The 20,563-nt window shown below is 31.3% G+C and overlaps 1 protein-coding gene across 1 annotated transcript; it reads left to right on the top strand.

Annotated features, from left to right (window-relative positions):
• The first annotated feature begins 14,510 nt into the window (after positions 1-14,510).
• On the top strand, positions 14,511-19,720 carry LOC109010066 (cyanogenic beta-glucosidase-like). The gene is made up of 13 exons (XM_035690099.1): positions 14,511-14,686; positions 14,828-14,897; positions 15,814-15,872; positions 16,016-16,091; positions 16,223-16,300; positions 16,424-16,511; positions 16,677-16,932; positions 17,063-17,178; positions 17,339-17,556; positions 17,910-17,941; positions 18,688-18,790; positions 19,090-19,164; positions 19,614-19,720. Exons 1-13 carry the CDS (start codon positions 14,519-14,521, stop codon positions 19,718-19,720), a joined length of 1,446 nt encoding a protein of 481 aa, XP_035545992.1. The 5' UTR covers positions 14,511-14,518.
• Positions 19,721-20,563: the final 843 nt, after the last annotated feature.

Raw genomic sequence — 20,563 nt, 5'->3', positions numbered from 1 at the left:
GCGGCTGCTGGACGTAAGGGTGGGCTCCGACTCCGACGGAGTCGGAGTTGTCATTTCCGACCTCCGACTCTGACAAAAGTCGGAGCCGAATTGCCCCTCTGACTCCGACTCCGAACTGAGTCGGAGTCCGATTCCGATCGGAGTTCGGAGCTCCGACCTCCGATCGGAACTTCGAACGGAGGTTGAAGCTCCGACTCCGAATTAAATTTCCGAACTCCATTCAGAAATATATTTCTAGTTGTTGTTTTCTGTTCTTTTTTTTTATTATTTAAATTTTGTTATTCAATTTCGTTTCAGATAGTGAGCAACATATATATTTTTTTAAAAGTGAACCATCTACAAATATTTGGTTTATTTAAGAGTTTTCAATAATTTAAATATTCCTTCTGATTTTATTACTGAATTTTGATTATATCTTTAATTTGTTTTATGTCCGCCTAAAATTTAGCATTAAAAGTGCTCATGACTCATGAGTCGAAAATTACACAAATTTTATAGAGAAGAATGATGGTATGAATTTGTATAATTCGATTAATTTCAGTTGGATAATAAATTATAAACGTTTGAGAGATGATGGATAAGTACTAATAGAAATTATAGAATAAAGAGTACTTATCCCACGTCTTTGCTCGGGATATAACTACATAAATATAACTATATAAATAGTTTAAAAAGTAAATAACATGTACGATGTAGTCATAAGTTATAACAGTCTCATTTATAACGTAATAACAATATGACTCAGCCTTGAAATAAAACTACATAAAAATTAAACACGGATTTCACTCAAATGCTTTTTGTTCCATTGGTCATGCCTGAAATGAAGATAGAAAGTTGCAATAAATAAATGAAAAAGAATTGATAATAAAAAATTGAACACGGTAAAAAAATAATTTGATTCTTACCAAGAAATGGAGTTCTCTCAACTCCATCCCAACTCTCAAGTGGCGTCCATTCCAGACTCTCAATCATCAGTAATTATGTTAGAGTTCACAATTAGATCTATAAAATCATAAAAAGTAGAAGTTAGAAACATTAAAAATAATTAAATCATCATTTAAAAGCATATAAACTTACCCGATAATATCGTTCAACCTCAGATGTACAATGCATAATATTCCTTGTTGACATGAGTTGATGATACTACCGTATAATACGATGGCCTCTAACCCCTACAGATGGGTTAGTATCACCTGAGGAAACTGTCGATCCTATCGGCCTCGAATGTGAGGAGCTACCAGCTGCGGATGAAGGTTGATCACTAGTACTGTAGTGATTATATAAGTCATCAACATCACTTTTTAGCAATCTAATAAACTCTACAGTCTTCACTGCCCCGAGGATGGAATTTACCCAAAATTCTAGAACGGCCAACTTAACTTGGGGGTCAAGGATCACAGCCACAAATAGCAATCTATTTATCTTCTCAATATTCCCTCAATATTTATCATATTTGATCTTCATCCTCGTAGCCATAGCAGATAACAATCCAGCAGAGTTAGTACAACTATTTTCCAACAGGAAGTGAAGCTCCGAGAGCTCGCTAAAAAATGAGTTCGCAATCGTATATTTGGATCCAGATAGCCGCATGGTTATCTCATAAAAAGTCCTCAAAAATTCAACAAAATAACTCACACTGGTCCAATCATGTGCGTCCGGCGCACCGAGCCCCTATCCTGTTGGCTCCAACAAAGCATACCTCAGGCCCCCATCCTCGACCTCCATCTGCTCAAATGCTTTTTGGTACTTCTATGCCACATCCAACATCATGTATGTAGAATTTCATCGAGTCGGAACATCCAAGCACAGCAAACTAGAACATTCAATCTTCAGATCTTCTGCTATTGCCTTAAACTTGGCAAGCCTTTGAGGGGAACCCCTTACATATCGTACAATGTTGCGGACTCGGGTTATGGAATCATCAACCTCTTTTAATCCCTCAACAACTATGAGGTTAATGATATGAGCACAGCATCGAACGTGAATAAACTCGTGGGCCCGAATGACATCATCTCTCACCGTCGTGTTTCGCTTAAACCAATCAATTGCTGTTTCATTCGCACTGGCATTGTCAACTGTAATACACAACACTTTTTGAATTCCCCAGTCCTTTAAACAATCATCCATCTTCGCCCCAATGGATGCACCTTTATGATCCACAATTTCTTTAAAACCAATAATTTTTTTATGCAAAATCCACTCACTGTCAATGTAGTATGCTGTGATACACATGTAGCAGACGTTCTGTATGGAAATCCATGTGTCAGTCGTAAACGACACTCTCTGGCCAGTGGTAATAAACATCTTCCTCATCTCTGTTATGAGGTGGCTTGAATCAGATGGAACAGTGCATGTGTCGTAGGTTCGCTCGAGCGAAGGTTCACTTGGCTCGAGCGAAGTAAGTCAGAGAGTGTTCGCTCGACCCTCGCTCGACACCCAGCTCGAGCGAGATCAAGTCAGAGAGTTTCGAGAGCTTCGCTCAACCCTCGCTTGACATGCAGCTCGAGCGAGATCAAGTCAGAGAGTGTTCGCTCGACCCTCGCTCGACACCCAGCTCGAGCGAGATCAAGTCAGAGAGTTTCGAGAGCTTCGCTCGACCCTCGCTCGAGTGTTAGCTCGAGCGAAGTACAGAAAACCTACGTTCGCTCGACACTCGCTCGAGTGTTCGCTCGAGCCAATGTTCACAGAAGTGAACATTTCTGTTCCTATAAATACCAAACGGCGCCCACCTCTTAGATAACTTCAGAAAATCACTTTTTGTCTTGTTTTTAGTGTTTTCTTGAGAGAGAAGTTATAGAGTGAATTTTGAGAGATAACTTCCTTGTGAAGTTTTGTTGTATTCATCTGTACTCCATCTCTGTTGATAGTGAAATCTTCGATACCGACCCCACCAGTGGACGTAGGCTCATTTTGAGTCGAACCACTTAATTCTTGGTGTTCTTTCTCTGTGATTGTCATCTTTTCTTTCGTTTAGTTCCGCTACTATACTTCGAGTTAGTCTTAGATCTACAGTTATTCCCAACAATCTCCTCCTTGTCCTTCGCATGCCTCTTCATACAATCTCGCATCATTGTATACCGTGATGGAATCGGAAATCGTGGCTCCACAAAATTTAAAAACTTTCGAAAGCCTCTTTTCTCGACTATGGTAAATGGCATCTCATCAGTAATTATCATCTCTGCAAGCATATCCCTCAACATCTTCTCACTATATTGAGGGATGACCAATTTCTTACTTTGTGTACCATCAGTGGTTGTAGAAGTTTGGTAACTAAGGTTGGTTTGATCAGTGGCTTGCAATCCCTTCACTATCTTATATCGTTGGCAACCATTTAGATGTGTTATTAATACACTAGTACCTTGCTTCTTCGAATAGCATCCACAAAGTGATCCACAGTAATGACATCTTGCTACCGAGTTCGCAACATCACCAGGAATTTTGGTGAGATGCTCCCATGTCCATGACCTCTTTTTAGAAGGCCGTGGTGGTTGATCTTGCTCAATGGGCATCTCTTCCTCTTCGTTGAACATATCTTCATCCTCTATATCAACTGGGAGTGGGAGTCGACTACTCGCACAAGAAGTAGCTGCTCGAGATGTAGCTACTTTAGATGTAGCTGCCCTAGATGTGGCTCTAGGGGTAGAAGTACCCACCGATGTAGGAGTTGTAGCATTGGCATCCGCCATATCCCCTTGTGGACAATCCATGTCACAATCAAAGAAGCTGAAAAAATAATAATGAAAAAAAAAATTAGTTTAATAATCCAAATGAGATAACACGCATATATAAATTAAGACTTGAATCCTATATATATATATATAAGAATAGGCCTATATATATATATATAGTTTACATATATATTGGCTAGGCCTATATATATATATATAGTTTACATATATATTGGCCAATAATCAGAATAGGCCAATATATATATATATATATATATATATATATATATATATGTATATATGTGGATATATATAGTTTACATGATATATAAATAAATGATGAATACTTCCATTTTAGCCTCAACTTATATAAATTTTCCAATCCACAACACCCTGAACAAAAAAGCTGCATTTACGTCAGCATGAGAGTAGAATTAAAAGATCTTCCACCTATATATATATATATATATATATAAGACCAACACTCAAAAAGAAAAAGAAAGAAAATCAGAAGAACAAAGAGAAGACCTGCATGTTTTTTTATTCTCTTCATGTATTGGAGTGTCACATGGAGAAAAGAAAGCCATCGATTGAGATCAAAGCTAAAGTGATGCTAATGATTGTAGAATCAGCTTCTTTTTAAACTAGCTAGATATTTATTCATATATCTATTTTTTTCAAAGATGTTATGTACAGCCTTATTTACATTGCCTTTGCTTTGATAATTGGATGTAACCAGTCTCCTAGGCCGTACTGGATGATGGGCAGTCTCTCGACATACCTCCATTCTTTGTTACTAGTGGTACGGTAGAATTTTACAAGGATAGGTTCCAAGATTCCAAACTCTACAAATTTGTTTATGCAGCAGGGGATAACGTTTATTCATCCACTACGGGGAAAAAAATGCTCTTCCAAAAATAATAATAATAATAATAATAATAATAGTTTTGACCAAAAAATTGACAGAGGGAAAGCAACTAATTACATAAAATCATACTATGAGCTAAATATCTTAGATATAATCTGCAGCTTGTTATATTCATTAGGTATTCTTTAAAAAAAAAAAAAAAAGACTGAGTATAAAATAGAAATCTTTTGGACCCCTACACTTTTAATTGAACACATTCTTTTTTCATAGGTCATGTTTTCTGCATGTTGTCGTGGATGCTTCATGCTTGGGTGGTTTCTTTTCTTATCTATTTATGCTTGGATGGTTTCAATGACTTTGTTATTTGTTTTACATGTAAAGAAAACGTAGCAAATGAACCAGCTTGACTCTATGCACATCTCTTGACTCTTACACATCTCTTACACATTTTATCAAACACTATGCATGCATACAAAACAAATTACAAACACATCATACATTTCATTAAACACACTTCCTTACTACAAATTTACAAAATCAATTCATACGAATCACAACAAAATATCAATTCACAAGAGAGTGAGAGACGTTTACATAAAATTAATTAATTAAACTACTAAATTTAATTCTAGGGCTCGGAAGTTCAGAACCCGTCACTCTCACCGTATGCTGAAGCTCGGCTTGAAGTCGCACGGAGGAGCAACGACGAAAAGCGGCAACGGAGATGCGAGAAGCAAGAGAGACATGAGACGCAGCACGGCAGCAGATCGCGGACGAGTAATGATAGAATATTGAATAATAATAAATAGTAATAAAAATATATATAAAAAATAATAATAAAATAATAAATAGTAATGAAGTAGTCTGAAAATACTTTAATACTAAAATTAGGCTTAAATCATTTTACTTATCAAAGCCACCCAAAGCGGGCCCTACGTACACCTAATTAATTATCTTAAGAATATTAAAATGCTATTATCAATTTGAAGTTGAACCAAGTTTTCAGCACAAGAAAACATATAGCCTGCAATCATCTATTATCGTGGCCCCGTGGGTAATCCCTATATGCAAAAGTCCATTGGATAACCTAATCAATTAGAACATATATTAAAAAAATTTCTCCCTACATGAAAATTATGTCTTGTTTAAGTCAAAATTTATGATAGGCAACGTGTATACAACAACTTCATTGGTGATTTTAGTCCAAGTTACTATGTTAAATTTCAAAATGACATATCATGCAATGCTACTTATTTTTAAAAGTAAGTGGTTTTATATTAACAATTAATTTATAGTCTTTAAAATATGACATCTAACAAACATCACTAAAAGATAATAAATTTAAGATAAATAAAAATATTTATCTTTTTTATTCATCCACGTAAAGTTGTAAATAACTTTGTCAATTACATTAATTTTAACGTAAGCAATGCTAGCTAGTCAATTTCATTTCAGATCTTTATTTTTTTTAATCATATTTATTGATGTGACATATTTTTAAATATTTTCATATATCAATTTACGATAGATATGACTAGCTAGGAGACAATATAATTAATTTACAATAGATAATAAAATATGATAGAACAGATGAAGGAGAATATATATATACTAGCAATTGATGGTGACTTTGAAATATATATGATCATGTACTTGCATGTTGGAAGTTGGAAGCTTAATTAACCTCTATAGATATATAATATAATATAAATAATATTTATAGTCTTAAAATGTGCAACCTCCGTGCACTATTATTTAAAAAAAATGAATAAATCTAGGACTCACGTGTAAAAATATTTTTTTAATAATGGACTTAATTTTTTTCAAATGGAGTACGCAAGATTTGTAGACCATAAGATTATATTTAACATTACTGTATATTATATCACAATACCATGGGTTGGATAACAAAATCCTCTAAATTCATCTAATCTCATTTCATCTCATCTCAATATACAAATACCACAAATATAAACATTTTTCAATTTCAAATATTCAATATTTTCATCTAATCATTACCTAATTATTATAATTTTTTCAAACTTTAAAATAAAATAAAAAAAATCAATTTTTTTAAATTTGAAAACAAAAATTAGATTTTAATAATATTTAATTTTTTAATATTTTTATTCAAATTTTTCTTTCTTATCGTTTAAAATTGGCTCATAAAATATATTAATTTAAATCAGTATTATTTATAAACCATTTTATTATTATTTACGTATCTAGTGATCATATCTGACTACCTAAGCGAGGACCCAGACGATAATTCATCGTATTTCCCACTTTATATTACTTCTTGTTACGAGCCGACAGGATACATGAGAGACGGCACATATCGTTGTCCATTTTGGTGCTTCCAACTACTTCCATCGAAAGGTATTAGGTGAGGTTGTTGGAATAGTGAAATGAAATTAAGTAATTTTAGGTAAAAGTTAAAAATTAAATAAAAAATTATTTTTTAATATTATTATTATTTTAAATTTTAAAAAAATTGAATTAATTATTACATTTTATATAAAAATTAAATAAAATTATAATAATAATATAAAATGAAATAAAATGAGATCAAACATTTTTATTATAAAAAAAAAAAAAATCGCACTTGGGAATATATATGACTCATATATATCTGATATTATAGTTGGATGGGGAGAGACCAGAGAGAGCTAGCTAGCATGCGCTATATATCTGATCAGATGGATGGTGATGATGGTCAATATGTTGTCCCATCATGGTCATGAATAATATTAATTAGTTAATTAATTAATTATGATATAAAAAGAGGTCGGCTAATTAGTAATTAGTAATTACTTTTGTTTTTTTCTTATTGTCACTCGCGGGCATTTGAGTTATGCCCTCCTCCTCTCTCTCTCTCTCTCTCCACCCACCACCACCACATTGTTTAATCAAAACGTTATTTTAAGTTTGGATGCGATCATGCAGCATGAGCGCAACCGTAAAAAAAATAAAATAAAAAATAAATAAAAATAAAAGAGGAAGAGTAGCAATTAATTTGTCTATATAGTTTATGATCGTTGGACTTGTCGGTTTCTTATATATACGTTTATATATTTGGCAAGTCATTCTCTTGTACAAAACAAAGAAATATAAGGAAGGAAAAACAAATAAGAATAGGTAAAGTATGTGGTACTATATATAAAAAGAGAAATGATATTTATAGTCATGAGTGTGTAAGTGTCGTACAATCATTTTAAAATAAATAAATAAATATAGAATTTACATAAAAAAAAAATTAATTAATTTTTTAATAATAAATATTATTTTTTTTCAAAATGTAAAATTATTCTTTTTGCTCTCTGAGCTCTCTCTCGTGCGTTGGTCCAAGCTCTATAATTTGTTTGAGAAGCTAGCTAGCTAGCTTGGGGGGATGTGGATCGAAGGGAAGCCGCCCATAAGTGGTGGGACGTTGCTACGTCCACAGAGAATTTCTACAGAAATTCTTTACCGAACACACAAAATCTTTTTTTTTTTTTTTATCTTTTCTTTCACTATTTTTTTAAACCATTTAAATATTTTTTAAAAATAAAAAAAATCATATATAACGAAAATAAACAATTGATAAAATTGATTGTATTTTATTCATATGTAACTGCTGTATATATACAGAGCATTACAAACCAAATAAGGAAGGAATATAAGAATATCAAGGCTATTTATTACAGTTTACGTTACTCTATAAATGGAAAGATATGGACAACTATTTTCACCTAAGATCATGCAAGTAACTGACGTATGAGCTGTGATGATCTGTTATGAGCTGTGATGATTTATTTTGAGCCATTATCTGTAATAATATATTCATTTAAAAACACTTATTTAATGATTAAGTAAAAAAAATACAATAAAAAAAATAAAAAAAAGTTTCGGTAAAAAATTTCGGTAAGTTTTTTCTGTGGAAATAGTGTTTTCCAAGTGGAAGATCGAACCTTTTGGTTAGTATCATAATGAAGCATCGATCATGGGCACGGACATGTATGATGATCAGCACGTGAATCAATGGGGTAGGATATATGTGGGAACGGTGCTGATAAGATGCGCATAAAGAATTCCCGGGATTTGTGATACAGGCCGGGATGTTTAGAGAGAGAGAGAGAGAGAGAGAGAGAGAGAGAGAGGATGCATATACAATATTTGAAGTTAATTAATTAGGTGAACATGTACTACGTACTTGTGTACGTGTTTGGCTGATCATTTAACTTACATTTTTTTTTCTCTTTGCTAAAACAAAGGTAGCAAGCAGTTTGGAATGTCCTAAATGTCTACTATATTCTTTCTGACATTAAGAACATCCTTCCCTAACTTATATATATACTAGTTAGGATAACATGCGCTATACATATATTCAGTTATCTACTATTAAATATTACGAAATATATAATAAATAGTAAAATATGACCAATTTTAAATAGAATCATCGTATAAAATAAATCATCATATTATCACAAGCAACATATGCGTAAGGATTTTTGACTAAATCATTTTCTTTTTTATCTCATATTATAAACCCTAATATCAATGATTATATCCAATAATATTTTTACGAGTTCCAGATAAAATAACATATAATGAGAATTTTAGATCTTATTAGGCAGCAAACTCAAGAATTAAATACACTTAAATGAAATGTAACATCCATAAACAACTTAAGATTACTTCTCTTACTAAAAATAAAATATTGTTTGTTTAAACTTACCAAAATCTCTTGTTTAAAAGGCTAATGTTTCTATAATATTAAAAAAATAATATTCTAATAATATTTTATTTAACTTTTAATTTTCATTTCAACTAATTTCATCTCAATTAGGATCTAACCTATAAAAAAAAAAACAAACCTCAGTATCCAAACTCACCTAATTGGCAAAAGAGCAAAAACATAAGAGAACCGGATTTGATGAGAAAAACAGGAAAAAAAAAAAAAAATTGATAAGAACACTGTTCATCCTTTACTTATTTTCAAATAAAAGTCTATTTAAAAATAGATTTTATTTCAAAATTTTCATATCCTATCCCATCTCATTTTTAAACATAACTGAAATACAAAACTTTTAAAATAATCATTACAACTTTCTCAAAATTTCAAATTTCAAATAAAATATAATTTATCTTTTTAAATTTCAAAACAAAAATAATATTATAAAATTATAATCTAAGTGTCTTATAATATTTTAATTTTATAATATTTTTTATTTAACTCTTTCTCTCTTTCAATTGTTTTTTATAAAATCATCTCATCTAACTCTCCCCAACATTATATAAATTTTCAGAGAAGAAAAAAATTAAAAATGTTCTAATATATATTAACATATTCTAGACCATATTACTTAACACTACAAATAATGTTAAATTATTGCTTTAGTTTAAAGGCAGTTTAGTTCTTAATTTAAGAATGCAAACCGCATCATCTTAATTTATTTCAAAAGTTTTCATAACTCTTTTTAATATTATTAAAACAGAAACACTATAAGAAATAATAACAATGAAAAACATTAATTTATTTAACATTTTCACACTTGGCTAAATAAAATAATAATAATGACATATTATATTTTTAAATTATTAAGAAGTTATAATTTATTTCTTTATGAAAATTTGTAATTATACTAACCAACCTACTATTATTACTCTTAATAATTATAGTTGGATGCGCACGTTGTATACTTATTATTTCCAAAATAAATATATAATGTGTCAGTTTTAAAATTCAAAACTACAGTAGTAAGTATTAAATAATTTAATCATATATTTTATAAGGTCTCATCCTTTACATTTTAAAAAAGGTAATGATAGGGTTACTACCCTATTACTACTTATAGTTAATTTCAAGTTTTTTTATTTTTTTATCATTTTCTTTGAAGTATTTTTTTAACATCCTTAATCGAAAAAATTAAAAAAATATATAATTTTATTAATAATCACTTCCTTAACCATCAAGTAAAATAAAAAATTTTAAAAAAAATCAAATATAAAAGAGTAGTAAATGAGTAGTAGGAGAGTAGTAACCCTCTCATTTTCCTTTAAAAAAAATTAAATAAACTATAGTACATTAGAAACTATAGATCTACCTCAAATAATGTAATTAATTTCAGGTTAATTAATAAACTATTCAGTTAATCCAAAAATAAAAAAAATATATTTAAGTTTATTTCTTAATAAATCATTAAAAAAATCATTAATAAGGAAAAAATTAGATTTATACTGAAATGTAACAATTGAATTCAATATTTACATAATTCAAAATTAAAGGAAATAAAAGACATAGCCGCTCTTATCCAAAAAAAAAAAAAATGAGCCGCGGCTTGGATTTGCTCGTGTCATCCAAGCCGCAGCGGTCAACGGCAGCACGATAGGGGCTGATATTGGAAGGGGGAGAAACGCCGGACAGAGGGGAAGAGAATGGGTGGGGCGGTGTTAGCCACGCCGGCGTGCAGCGGCGCATTGAAGGCGACGAAGAATCGGACGGGCCGCGGCTTAGATTCGCTCGTGGCGGTCAACGGCGGCACATTAGGGGCTGATATTGGAAGGGGAGGAACGCCAGACGGAGGGGAAGAGAATGGGTGGGGCAGTGTTAGCCACGCCGGCGTGCGGCGGCGCACTAAGGCGACGAAGAATTGGACAGGCCGCGACTTGGATTCGCTCGTGGCAGTCAACGGCGGCACGAGAGTGGCTGATATTGGAAGGGAATGGACGCCGGTCGGAGGGGAAGAGAATGAGAGCGATGGTGTCGAGCACGACGGCGTGCGGCGGCGCACTAGAGGCGACGAAGAATCAGACGGGCTGCAGCTTGGATTCGCTCGTGGCGGTCAACGGCGGCACGAGAGTGGCTGATATTGGAAGGGAATGGACGCCGGTCGGAGGGGAAGAGAATGAGAGCGACGGTGTCGAGCACGACGGCGTGTGGTAGCGCACTGCAAGAGATGAAGAAACGGACGAGGGAGAGGGGAGAGGGGAGGAGGGCCTCGCGCGCGAGAGAAATCAGGGGCAAAATGGGAAGAATATCAGTGGCAAAACCGAAATTTGGAAATAGAAGCAGGGGTAAAATTGGAAACGAAAATATTAGACGAAAATACTGTTCATAGGCGATTCGCACTTTATATATAAGTAGATAGATATAGAAGGAAGAACTTAGTCTTTGGCTACATCTTTCTTATTCTTAATTGTTATTGAATACAAAATATAGGTATAAATTAAGTACAAATGAGATAAGATAAATATTTTTAAAAATCAGATTTCACAATTATAGAAATCAAAATCAATTAATAATAATCAAATCAGACTATTATATTATATTCTTGGACATTATTAAGGCCAAGTTGTCAACAAATTTGTCAATTTGTATCAATCACTTTCTTATAATATTCTCATCTGGTGAGTGTAGACTCAGTATAGAATTAAGCCATCTTGATCGGATCAAATTCCACTATCAAATTAACTTTACAACGATTTGAAAATGCACTCGTGCTAGCTGCACCAAATATTTAAGCTGTCAAAATAGACTGGTGCCGTTTGGATAGAAAATTGAGATGAGATGAATTGAGATAAAAGTTAAAAGTTGAATAAAATATTGTTAGAATATTATTTTTTAATTTTATTATTATTTTAAAATTTAAAAAAATTAAATTATTTATTATATTTTATATAAAAATTATAAAAAATTATAATATTGAAATAAGATAAAATAAAATAGTATTACAATCCAAACGAAACTATTCCATCTACTTCTTCTTTTGTTTTTGTTTGAACAGTTCTTCAGAATGTGGAAGGACTTCTTGGAGTTTTGTTTTTCCTTTTTTGAGTTTTGATATGCGAAAAATAAAAGTATTATAGAGATAAAAAAAAAAAAATTATAAATTAATAAAATTTTATATAATAAGTTAAATTTTATAAAACTTTTATAAAACAATTTTCTGGTTAAAACATTACTAAAAAAACCGTTTGCATGCGTGCATGAGATCAGGATAAACTAATTAATGGGCTTAATTGAGAAATAAAAAGTAATTAATGGGTTCATTAAAGTGTGTCAAAAATAAATGAAGCAATTAAAGATCAATTCATAGTTCCAAAATCATGATCTTACGTACCCGGCCACTGTTCCAATCAACGCAACGAATCCAAAAACAAGGTACGTATGAAGAGAACAACTATAAAAGGTGCGGGTTCTAGGAAAAATCAATCTGTTATTCATATTGCTCTAATTAACTGTATTTATGACAACATGTAGAAGTAAATTTTGTAGAAGTAATATTTATATTGTAAATATTTAAAAAATATTTAAAAAATAAATTAAAAAAATAAAAATAAAAAAGACCCATTGGTCTTGTCGAGAGCCACCGAGGGTGTAGCACGGCCCTTTTTTCTAAGGGTGTGTTTGGGTACTAGAGTATCCTCAACACTTTTCAAGTATTCTCGTACTTTTGAAAATACTTCACATACTAAACAACTTAAAATACTTTCAATGGGACCTACAAACCCACTTTAATCTCTACTCATAATTATTCACAAATATTCTATAATACTTGTCACTATTATATATAAATAAAAAATAAAATCACTATAATATTTATTACTATTAAATATAAAAAAAATCATTATAATATATAAATAAATAAATAAATCACTATAATATATAAATAAAAAATATTTATCACTATTATATATAAATAAAAAATAAAATCGCTATAATATATAAATAAAAAATAAAATCGCTATAATATATAAATAAAAAATAAAATCACTATTAAATATAAATAATAAATAAAATCATTATAATATATAAATAAAAAATAAAAAATAAAATCACTATAATATATAAATAAAAAATAACATTACTATAATATTTATCACTATTATATATATATATAAATAAAATCATTATAATATTTATCACTATTATATATAAATTAAAAATAAAATCATTATCATATATAAAAGTAAAATAAAATCACTACAATATTTATTAATATTAAAAAATCACTATAATAAAATTATTATAATATTTATTACTAAAAATAAAATCACTATAATATTTATGAGATCCACATATTTTTCAATTACATATTCAAAAGTCAATAACTCAATATACTTCATATATCCAAACAACTCAAAATATTCTTAATGAGACTCATAAACTCACTCTAATATTTACTCATAACTATTTATAAACATTCTCACACTTCTCACAATCCAAACGTATCCTAAGGCAATCGTACGTCGGAGATGATTTTGAAAGGACGTTAATGGAAAATCTATAGGCCGTTTTTCGATCTATGCATGGGAATTCAATGCCCCTTTTCTCTCATTTGTTGGCCGTACGTACTAGTAATTAAAAGGTGATTTTGTAAATTAGCATCATATAATTTATGCTTTATCATGAAAATAAGTTTATAAATTAAATTGATTTGTATGTGTTACCTTATATTGTAAAATTATCATTATTATAAGAAAAATATTCATTACCATGATTCATTGTAATAATTGTAAGAAAAATAATTGTGTTACCACCGGTCGTTCCTTTTTCGGAGTTAACATGATTCATTAATTAAATAAGCATATTTTTTTTATCAATCACTTTTTATTATCTCACACTCCACATCCTCACATTTTATAAAAAAAAAAAAAAATTTAGACATAAATCTCATATTCCTGTACATCACTTTAAAATATGTGATTTTATTTTTATATCTTTATTTTCATTAAATATGATTAAATGCGAAGATAAATAAAATAAAATTATATATTTTTAAATAGCGTATAGAGTGTAAAGTTTTTATATAGTACAATTCAAAAATAATTATAAATATAAAATATAAGAATAAATAATAAATGATGCATAACATTTTCCGTTAAATAAAATAAAATAAAAGACACGTAATGAGCTTTGTGTACGTATGTGCCATTTAATTTTTCTATAAATGGCAGCTGAGTTTCAGCAGCTTCGATCACCAAAAAAAACCTCACGGCGATGGCATTGAAAGGCTATCTTGTACTCAGCCTTCTAGTTCTCGTTGGCTCATTTGCTAACAGCAGTGGCGCTAAAACTAAAATCACAACCAGCTATGGCATTTCTTCCCTCAACCGGACCAGTTTTCCCAAGGGTTTCATTTTCGGGGCGGCAGGAGCAGCTTATCAGGTAACAAGCCCCTGCATGCAGATGTTTTCTTCATGTTTGAGGCTTTTTTTTTTTTCCTTTTCTAGTTTTCACTTATAAGATGACAAGAATATATATTGCATATATAACATGCATTGATTAATTAATGTGTTTGGATTTCAGTACGAAGGTGCAGCAAAAGAAGATGGTAAAGGCCCAAGCATGTGGGATTATTACAGCCATAAATATCCAGGTCTCTCTAGCTTTCTCTCTCTGAGCACTGAAAACACAGTGCAAATTTCTCCCACTGGATATAAAAAAATAAAAAAATAACCTTCTCTCCACAAAGACAAGGGTGATGACTTGAAGTCAAAAGTTTGTGCTATTAGGAGCCAAGCTGCATGGTTGTCGATACGTCCACTAGATTACTTATATAAATATATATATATATATATATATATTATCCTTATTAAGTACACTTTATATTTAAAGAAATTTATGGCTTAACTCATTTCATAAAATCAGTTTTACAAGAAATGAATATGCATTTATTATAAACATACTCAAGACATTGTTCATAGGGATTGTGAGATTATTCATTGACACCATTCATTACGTGCATGTCAGTATTTTTCCTAATTCTTATCATAGGATAAGTAGTGTGGACTTTATTCGTTTTGTAGTAGGCTCTGATACCATGAAGAAATTTATAGGCCTAACTCATGATCTTATAAAACTAGTACTACAAGAGATAATTGCTCATTTGTTATAAATATGTCCAAGATTTTGTCTACAGGAAATGCAGGATAATTCTTCAACAATATTCATATAATTTTTCCTTTATTCACATTACTTCTGTGTTAAAAAAAACAAAAACAAAAAAAAAACAAAAAACAAAACAAACAAACAAACAACAAGAAGAAGAAGAAGAAAGGAAAAAACAGATTATGGAATGAAAAGATCATGGAGTGATCATTTCATTCATCAATGCCTTCCTGATCTTTTGACTTCATGCTAGCTTGAACATAAGCGTACGAATTGATCATCATGATCTAATGGATGGAATATTATTACTCTAGCTCACACGTACGTGGTCTTAACTAATTGATTGGATCTCTTCGAACTTAGTCAAGTATAAATAGATTTGTTTAATAAATATAAATATGCAGAGTTGATTGCGGATGGCAGTAATGGAGATGTAGCTGTTGATCAATATCATCGCTACAAGGTACGTCTAAGATCTTTGACTCCTCTAAAAAAATATAAAGGAAGATGCATGGAGAATTAAGAGATTTTCTAGAAATGGAAAAAACTCCTTTGTCAAAAGATTTCCATAACATGTTAATTTTCCTTTTTGTACGTATACTGCAGCAAGATGTGGCGATTCTGAAGGATATGGGTGCAGATGCGTACAGGTTCTCAATCTCATGGCCCCGATTGATTCCAAGTAAGACTACTCAATTTAGCTGCATCCCCGGCCTCTTGAAAGCTTTTTTCTGACTCAAGAATTCAGGAAAAAGAGTGAGGGGAATTTAGAAATATAATCTAACAATCTGATCAAACGGGGCCTAATTTCAGCGGGAAAGATCAGCAAAGGCGTGAACAGGGAAGGAATCAAATACTACAACAACCTCATCAATGAGCTCCTGTCCAAAGGTCACGTTTCAATCTATTAATAATTGTATTAAATTTCCTCAATATCTATTTATGATCAAGTAGTACTACTGCTGATCATCATAATTTAATCTTGAGATTTAGGATATTAGTTGAATGCTGCAGGTCTCAAGCCCTTCGTGACAATCTACCACTGGGATATTCCCCAGGCATTAGACGATGAGTATGGTGGTTTCCTAAGTGAAAAAGTCGTGTAAGTAGTGACTGCTTGATCACCATATTTATTGTTGATCGTGGACCCATTTGAGGGGTTAGATTATTATCTATGTAAAAACTAAGAAAGTCTCCAAGTTTGGACCCAGATCAACATTTCCCCTGGCAATAAGTCTAATATATGTGTGTAATTATATATATTCAGGGAAGATTTCCGGGACTTCGCGGACCTTTGCTTCAGAGAGTTTGGAGACAGAGTAAAGCACTGGATCACACTAAATGAGCCATGGACATACAGCAATGGAGGTTATGCACAAGGGGTATTAGCACCTTTCCGGTGTTCGAGCTGGTATAATCCCAATTGCACCGGTGGAGATTCCGCCATTGAGCCCTATCTAGTCACCCATCACCTGCTTCTTGCTCATGCTGCTGCTGTTAAAGTTTTCAAGCAGAAATATCAGGTCCCATTTATTCCCTTCTCATATATATATATATATATATATATATATATCGTATACACACACATACACATATATGCATATATTATTGTTCGTATGTTTATTTACGTCTTATGCATGTTGACATGTACAGGCAGTACAAAAAGGTGTAATAGGTATAACCCATGTGTGCTATTGGATGGTGCCATACACTAATTCCAAACCAGACATCGACGCCGCTTCACGTGCTCTTGATTTTATGTTCGGATGGTATATTAATAAATTAATTCTGCATGCATCACTGCTTTTTTATCTTTTCTGTTCTTTTGTTGGGTAAACTGCATGATCATCTTTCTCTCAAACAACCATGGTATTTAGAATTCACTTGAAATAATATATATATATATATATATATTTATTCAAATTGCAGGTTCATGGACCCCTTGACAAATGGTGACTATCCACACAGCATGAGAACGTTGGTCGGAAGGCGATTACCCAAATTCACAGAAGAGCAATCGGAGCTGGTGAAAGGGTCCTACGACTTCATCGGAATGAACTACTACACTGCTAACTATGCTGCCTTTGCTCCTTCATATAATTATGTTAACAAAAGCTACACGACAGATAGCCTTGTTAATCAAACATGTAAGTTGCATGCATGCGTGCACAAATTCTACGTACGCGTACGTACGTACGTACATGCAGTATGTGATGATCACATACTGTATCATGTGTTATATGAGCAATGATAGCTTTACAACTTATTTACAATTTTTCTATAACTTTTTAATAAAATAATATTTTTTTAAAATTTTAAACACATGAAATCAAAATTAAAGGTAAAATAAATATTTAAAAATATTATTTTATTATAAAATTGTAGAAAAATTGTAAAGAGATAGGAAGGCTATCATTTCTCGTGTTATATATATATATATAACTAAGTACTACATGCAGTACCCATACTTAATTTTCTTTAATTTTGTTGTGCACGCCAGATGAGCGCAATGGGGTCCTCATTGGTCCACAGGTGTGTGTTCTAATTAAGTAAATCAACATTTATTCTTTTCTTCCTAGATATCGAAAGTGATGATCATATTGTATCGAGAAATCATCAAGTTATAAAAATTTTCTTAAAATTTTGACGTGATATATTAAATTATAAAATTATTTTTATTATAAAATAGATCTAACGTATCATATCATAAAATCTGCATATCGGTTTAAGTATTTATTTTTATAAAAAATTTTTGTAGTTGTAATAATTCTCTAACAAAAAATGTTGTGATAATAACACTTTTTGAAATATATAAAACGACCGTCGTAATGGTGACTGCCATCGTACGTACGTACCAATTTGTTTTGATGGTAGTACATGAAAATGGAATCAAATTAGAATAAGTTACAGCCACCGATAAAAGCCACCGATGGAGCTATCGATTGATTTTTTTTTTACAGTGATTAGGAAGTATTTTTTAATGTTGTGATTAGGAAGTATTTATTGGTAGAATGTCTCGTGCTACACCCTCGGCACGACTCATCAAATTATGTTAATCTTTGTCTCAAATCTTATCAAATCACATTTATTTAGGTGAAACATTTCAAGCTGCCTGTTTGAAACCGGCCGTCAAAATCTAAGATGAAAAAGAGCATAATTTCTCAATTAAAAATATAGCATTGAGCAAAGATCTCTCAGCTTTCAAATAATTACTGGCAGTCATGCATGTAAAAATTTTAATCACTGATCCATTCGGTTTGAATATTAATTAACTGCAGGCTGCTTCAAGTTGGCTTCATGTTGTTCCCAGTGGAATTCGTGATCTTTTGAAGTACACAAAGGAGAAGTATTATAATCCACAAATTTACATAACTGAGAATGGTAATTTCCAGATCTATTAATTCTATTGTTTTTTTTTTTCATATATATATATATATATATATATGAGCAATGCTACATACAGTCATGTAATACGTAAATATCGTACAATCGTTTTGAAAAATAGTGTGAACCATTATTTAAAAAATTAAATTTTTCTATATGGATCTCATATTTATTCATTTTTTTAAAAGTGGTTACACGGCATTTACACACTTATAACTGTAACTATCATTTATATATATATATATATGATCCTGAATCCCTGATAGATATTGCTGCATATAATTAATTAATTGCAGGAATTGATGAGCTCAATAATAACTACAAGAAAAATGAGTTTTTGTGGCCATTTAATTGCGACAAAAAGGTTATTTGTGACCAAAACAGACTCATTTTAGCTATAAATAATTATTTCGATAAAATTAAATGGCCACAAATAAACAATTTTCTTGTAGTGAATGCCTCATTGCCGCTGAAGGAAGCTCTTGTGGACACTCAAAGAATTGATTATTACTATCGCGCGCCATCTTTATTATCTTAACGAGGCTATCAAGTAAGTATATAGTACTATTGCCAATTTATATATATATATATATATATATATATATATAGACACACACACACACAACAATATATACCTCTGATCTCTATCTCTCTCTCTCTTACGTACATTCACCTTGCCAATATTATTCTACCTGCTGCATTTCTTTAACTTTTTTTTCTTCCCTTGCGGCCTCATGCATAAATATATATAATAGGGAGGGCGTGAGAGTGAAGGGATACTTTGCTTGGTCTTTCTTGGACAACTTCGAATGGAATTCAGGTTACACTGTTCGTTTTGGCATCTACTTCATAGATTATAATGATAACTTGAAAAGATACCCAAAGCTTTCAGCTCATTGGTTCAAGAATTTCCTGAAGAAATATTAGATCGATCCAGCCCAAGATGTTCGATCGTTTCATCAACGCTATATAGCTAGCTGTCTCAACGTTTTGACGGTCTCGATCAATTAATGAATAAGCAAAAGATCGATGATGATCGATCATGATCCTTTCTTCTCCATCTGCGTGTTCTTTAAATAATAATGTCGTACCTTATCTTTATGTAATGATTAGAACGATTGTTGAATAATATGAGACGGGAAAGGTCCAGCTTGAGGAATAATTTATCAATAATAAAGCACTCATGATCATTTTGTTATCCTAACGTTTTATTTTGGTGAGAAATGATAGTTGCAGTCGTGAGTGTGTAAGTGCCGTATAATCACTTTAAAAAAATTAAATAAATATGGAATCTACATGAAAAGAAAATTAATTTTTTAATAGTAGATCCTACTCTTTTTCAAATTGACTGCACAACGTTTATACATTTCACAATTATATGTAACATTACTCGCATGCATGATACATACATACATACATATCAATCGTATTATACATTCTACAATATTTTTGTTTCGGTATCCTCGTTTCTGTTCTCGAGGATACGTAAATATTAAATATCGTCGTTCTTCAACAAAAGTGTCCAAATGATACATGAAAGCTTAATAAGTTCAGGTGAATTAAGAAATGTCCAAAGCTTTTTAGTTATTGTATAATTTTAAATTATTCTAGTAAATCAAGTCTTGTCATATCAATAAAACGGAGGGTATGCTTTGGCCAATGCCGGCTTTCAAATAAAATTTTTCATACAAGTATTTCTTATATATGTGTATATAAAAAGACACTAAAAAAAATAAAAAGAGACTAAAAAAAGGTAAATTAATATTAACA

This window comes from Juglans regia, chromosome 5, assembly GCF_001411555.2.
Source record: "Juglans regia cultivar Chandler chromosome 5, Walnut 2.0, whole genome shotgun sequence".
NCBI classification, from domain to species: Eukaryota; Viridiplantae; Streptophyta; class Magnoliopsida; order Fagales; family Juglandaceae; genus Juglans; species Juglans regia.
Note: the sequence above shows the minus strand (reverse complement) of the source record. Positions and strands in the feature narration are given on the sequence as shown.

What these genes read in the sequence shown, in the direction of transcription:
- LOC109010066 (XM_035690099.1), top strand. Translation starts at nt 14,519, where the DNA reads ATGGCATTGAAAGGCTATCTTGTACTCAGCCTTCTAGTTCTCGTTGGC. An exon ending in TTTTCAAGCAGAAATATCAG is followed by an intron (nt 16,933 to 17,062) that starts GTCCCATTTATT and finishes TGACATGTACAG; the next exon opens with GCAGTACAAAAAGGTGTAAT. An exon ending in GGGTCCTCATTGGTCCACAG is followed by an intron (nt 17,942 to 18,687) that starts GTGTGTGTTCTA and finishes AATTAACTGCAG; the next exon opens with GCTGCTTCAAGTTGGCTTCA.